The 5,504-nt window shown below is 39.0% G+C and overlaps 1 protein-coding gene across 1 annotated transcript; it reads left to right on the forward strand.

The window, feature by feature from the left end:
* On the forward strand, positions 1-5,504 carry sigmar1 (sigma non-opioid intracellular receptor 1). The gene is made up of 5 exons (XM_061061301.1): positions 1-291; positions 432-483; positions 923-1,071; positions 4,731-4,823; positions 4,933-5,504. Exons 1-5 carry the CDS (start codon positions 147-149, stop codon positions 5,160-5,162), a joined length of 669 nt encoding a protein of 222 aa, XP_060917284.1. The 5' UTR covers positions 1-146; the 3' UTR covers positions 5,163-5,504.

The raw sequence follows: 5,504 nt of genomic DNA on the forward strand, positions 1-5,504 counted from the left end.
TATCATTAGAAGAAGAAGAAACAGCAGAAGAAGCTGTCAGTTTTGACTTCACAACTTCTCTGTCAATGGCGTGTTCGGAGCAACTTAGCTACCCTTACTTACACGTGTAGTCGAGTCTGCAGCTGTGTTTTGAAGCCGTTTCTACAATGGCCGTAGTACGGACGTTTTTAAAACTGTTCATGTTCGCAGTCAGCGTCGCCCTGGCTGTTCTTCTGCTTCGGCACTGGATGGCCAGCAAGCAGTATGTTTTTAACAAAGAAGACATCGCCAAATTGGCCAAACAGTATGCGGGTGAGTTTGGTTATACATTTATTTTGTATGTCTTAATCAAGTCAAAGACATCATGCAGTTCCCTAAAGTGTAATACATTAATAATTCAAAGTAAATGTACACGAATGTAAAAGTCATAGTTGTCCCCCTTGCCCTTCCAGGACAGGACCATGAGCAGGCCTTTTTGAAAGTGGTGGTGGAGCTAAGGAAAAGGTAGCGACTTAAATATTAAAAAACACATTCATTAATGGGTATTACATCAGGAAATGTCTAGTTATTTGTACAGCTTTTTCCCATGTTATAAACTAAAGATTTGCCCTTTTTTAGCCATTTGACTTCTCATTTCAGCTTAACATTTTATGTTCATCCCAACCTGTTGACAAATAAGATGGTACAAGTGTTAAGCTGCTAAGTCTGTTTTAAATGACAGACATTTTTTTTTTTATCTCTCCACCTTTTCAGATAGGTAAGCCTTTAATGACTGATTTTTATGTGAAATTAAATAAGTTTTAATTTGTTTTCAAAAAGACCAAACATATTCAGTTTTCATCCCCAGACACTGTTAGGCTTCCCTTGAAATTCATCTTTTTAAACCTACATGCACATGAGGGGTTAATGTTATGCTGTGTGGTTAATGTTTTAATTGATCTAGATACCCTGGCCACATCCTACCAGATGAGGACCTGCAGTGGGTGTTTGTGAATGCTGGGGGCTGGATGGGCTCCATGTGTCTTCTTCATGCCTCTCTCACAGAGTACCTTCTGCTTTTTGGTACTGCAGTTGACACAGGAGGGCACTCAGGTGAGGAAACAGTTGGGTTGAACGTTTTCTAGTGTGTTATGCAATGCAGTATTGGAAAAGATCAATTTCAACTGTGATAGTAGAAGATTTGTATTAACAATACAACTGAATTACAAGTACAGATTCAAAATTCATTTTTCTAGCCCTAAAAAAAAATTAAAATACTTGGAAGCCTTTTTACTGGAGCAAGATCAGTCTTGATATGAAAAAATATGCACAGTAGTCCCACATATGTTTTTGGATTTGAATATAAATGACCCCCTTAAAAAATACTTCTCAATGCTCACAAAATGTTTGTCCATCCAAATGTACAAATGTTCACGTATAGATTCAAAGGATTCACACATTTCTTTGGCATAAACACATATTTCTAGGTCATCAAAATAGAATAAAAATGTATTAGGAGTATTTTTTATTTTTACCAGATACTTACACAGCACACAAGCTTGTCTTCCACAAGTAGATGCCGGTTCTGGGCTTGTGACTATGTGCCATCATTACATTTTGTAATGTTTACTATGACATGTGCTGCTGCCCTCTTGGCCAGGTCACCCTTGTGAAAGAGATATTGATCTCAATGGGTTAATTACCTGGTTAAATAAACACCTTGTGTACTTGCACATTACATCCCCATCGACGTGATATTTGTGTATCTGTTTGATTTCACATTGCGTTACAGCATTACAGAAGCACAGGAGGCACATTGTTTAATAGTTTTCACACAAAAAACTCAGTTCCCAATAACAATTATTTCTTAAGCAGACTTAATTGTGCTTAATAAAAATAAAAACATATTCTCTAGAAGATTATCTGATAGTGCTGTAGCTAGATTTAAGGAAGATATTCAAGCAACTTTTAATTCAGTACCATGTGAGAGTTACTCTTGATTTCACCCCTAAAATAGACAATAACAGGCTCCATGGTACAACTCAGAGACATGTATTTCAGAACAGACAAGACGCAAGAATCTCTTTAATTTTGGCAAGATTTTCATAATAAATATATGAAGACCGTACGTCACGCTCGTGCTGCCTATTGTAATGTAAGAAAAAAAAAAAAACAATCCTGGATACCTTTTCAGCACTGTGGCCAGGCTGACTGAGAGTCATAGCTCCATTGAGCTCCATGTATTCCTATAGCCTTCAGCAGTAATGATTTCATAAGCTTCTTTAAAATTAAAATCTAAACATGAGAGACAAATTAGTAACCTCCTTCTCTCACCTGGTGCAGATTCCTCCTATAACTTAAAAGTTATAGGAGCAGAAACAGCTTTACAGTCTGATATTTCTTGACTATTTTTCTCCAACTGACTAAATTCATTTATTCCTTTGTCTAAACCTTCGACATGTTCCTAAGACACAATCTCAACCAAGCTGTTTAAGGAAGTCTTTCCCTTAGTTAGCAGCTCTATATTAGAAATGATCAATATGTCTTTACTGGCAGGTTATGTACCACAGTCATTTAAAGTAGCTGTAATTCAACCTCATCTTAAAAAGCCTACTCTTGATTCAGGAACCTGAGCTAACTATAGATTTACATCTAACCTTCCTTTTATCTCAAAGATCCTGGAAAAGTGGTGGCTTATCAGTTATCTTACAGAAGAGCATGTAAAAGACCTTAATCCATCATGAGCACAGCACTTAGCAACATTTAGCAAAGTTACAGTGGCCTTAGGGACATTAGGACCTGGATGACTAGTTTTTTTTTTGCTGCTTAACTCAGACTGGAGTTATTGTGCTTGGCCCTAACAACCTCAGAGAGACTTTTTCTAATGATACAACTGGCATCTAGCAGTAATGTTAGGAATCTAGGAGTTCTGTTTGATAATGATATGTCCGTCAACTGCCACATAAAACAAATTTCTAGGACAGCCTATATTCACCTTCGTAATGTATGTAAAATCAGGCATATCCTGCTGAAAAACAATGCTGAATCATTCTTCTCACTTAAAAAGCTCTTAATGCCCAGGTACCATCTTATCTTAAAGGGCTAAAAGTGCCGTATTACCCTTCGAGAACATTATGCTTCCAGAATTCCAGCCTGTTCGTGGTACCTACAGTCTCTAAATGTACCACGGGAGGTAGAGCCTTCAGTTATGAGGCCTCTCTCCTTTCAGTCAGGGCCCGAGAGGCAGACACCCTCTGTACTTTTAAGAGTAGGCTTCCAAACTTTCCTTTTTGATCAAGCAACGATTCTCATAGTTAGGGCTGGCTCAGGTATGGACCAGCTCACCTAGAGCTCCTTTCTCTCTTTGTGTACGTTCACATAGTTCTGCATGACACTGTCTGTAAATCTTCATGTACCATGTAAATTACTAACCATATAAGTTCCTTGGAGCTCCTGAGCTCCTATGTCTCGCTGGTTTGTCTTGATTGTTGGTGGGGACGGCCTGCTGCCATGGTTCCCCACTCCTAAATCCTACTGCTAAAACTATGAATATCAGCCTTACATCTATCTCATTAGTATAAAGTGAATCTTATAGCTGCTCAACTTCAACCTCTAATTAACATAATCAGTCCTCCCCGTTTCATCACCTTTACAGTTGCTAACCTTAATGTTAAATTGATGTGAAGTCTTTACATCTATCTTATTTATTGTTGTTGCTCTGTCCGTCTCTATCCTCTTCTTTCTCCCCACATCTCCCTCTATCCCACAGCAGATGGCTGTTCAACATGAGTCTGGTTTTGCTCAAGGTGTCTGCCTCTTAAAGCAAGTTTTTCCTTGCCACTGTAACTTTGCTAAATGTTGCTTAGAGTTTATAATGGGTTAATGTTTCGTCTTTGTAGATAATATACAATGAGTAAGGACTTTCTTCTGCTCTATTGTGAAGTGCCTTGAGATAACATTTGTTGTGAGTTGGCACTATATAAATATATGATTAGATGTTTCAACCATCTCCCCTTTGTTACATCTCTGTTAATACCTCTAATACTGGGTCATGGGCGACTTCGCCCCACCATTATGTCTCTGTGAGTTACACATTGAAGACCAGGCATAAAAGGGACAGAAATATCCCGCGTTAAACTGGCAATATGACGGCAGGAGATCAATCCACAATTCATCCACAAATAACTTGCTGAAATGTTAATTCATTATTAAGTGGTTTGTTTTGTCACAAACATCAGACATGTATTTGATCCAGGACACTTGCTTGCAGGATTTTATACTAAAAGGCTCTATCTTGTAAAAGTTTACACTGCATTTATTCTCAGTAGCCCTATTCAGAATGCCGTTTCAAGCTGTGTTATTTACACTTCTATTACATTTCTCCTTCCCCCCACCACCGTCTCTGAAGGTAGTTACATGCGGAGCGCAGCACTGTGCAGACGTGCGTGTGTGTGTGTGTGTGTGTGTGTGTGTGTGTGTGTGTGTGTGTGTGTGTGTGTGTGTGTGTGTGTGTGTGTGTGTGTGTGTGTGTGTGTGTGTGTGTGTGTGTGTGTGTGTGTGTGTGTGTGTGTGTGTGTGTGTGTGTGGTGTGTGGTGTGTGGTGTGTGGTGTGTGGTGTGTTGTGTGTGTCCAGTCTGTGAATTCAGATAGCGTTTCGTTGTTGTGGAAATGCAATGTGATTTCACAGACTAGTAACAGCAATATTATGCCATTGCGCAATCAATATGTTTATTTTAGAAGTTATTTGACTTCACATATTCTCTCTTTAACAGGTCGTTACTGGGCTGAGATTTCTGACACTATCATATCTGGAACTTTCAGACAGTGGAAAGAGGGTACAACTAAGAGTGAAATATACTACCCTGGTAATACCTAAATACATTTCATTCAAATTGTATGTTCTTGTTTTAATGGTTGTATGTCTTAAGTCTATTTCACCTGTAGACATATCCAAATGTCTTTTTTTCTGCACAGGTGACACAATAGTTCATGGTGTAGGTGAAGCCACTTCCGTGCAGTGGAGCGCTGGAACTTGGATGGTGGAGTACGGCCGAGGTTTCATACCCTCCACGCTTGGATTTGCCCTCGCTGACACCTTGTTCAGCACCCAGGACTTCCTCACAATGTTCTATACCATAAATGTCTATGTTAAAGGCATGCTGCTTGAGGCTGGTACACTTCTTACAGAAGTTGGTGTTTTCTGAGTCACAGCTGAAGCACGGATGCCCACACAGGGAAAGTGACATTAAAAGTTCACCTTACATCACACGACAATTTTATTTAGCACAGAGGGAAAGTCTGTACTGGATCATACCATGTAGATGCCGTCTATATTTAAATTCTTGCAATCAAGAAGGCTGTTGATGGGGTTATAGGCTAAATTGACTTAGCTGTACTACTCAAAAATCCATCACACCCAAAACCCTTTTTCTCTAATTTGAGTCATGGCCTGTTTAATTATATAGATATTGTGTTCTCATTGATAAACAATAAGAATTACTTTGAATGCTCCTCCTGACTAAGTCATTGAGGCCTTCTGCACTCTA

Source organism: Labrus mixtus, chromosome 17, assembly GCF_963584025.1.
Source record: "Labrus mixtus chromosome 17, fLabMix1.1, whole genome shotgun sequence".
Taxonomy (NCBI): Eukaryota; Metazoa; Chordata; class Actinopteri; order Labriformes; family Labridae; genus Labrus; species Labrus mixtus.

Excerpts from the sequence above, each read along its gene's own strand:
- sigmar1 (XM_061061301.1), top strand. The coding sequence starts at position 147 with ATGGCCGTAGTACGGACGTTTTTAAAACTGTTCATGTTCGCAGTCAGC. Across the intron at positions 484-922 it reads GTGGTGGAGCTAAGGAAAAG|ATACCCTGGCCACATCCTAC; the intron begins GTAGCGACTTAA and ends TAATTGATCTAG. Across the intron at positions 4,824-4,932 it reads GAGTGAAATATACTACCCTG|GTGACACAATAGTTCATGGT; the intron begins GTAATACCTAAA and ends TTTTCTGCACAG.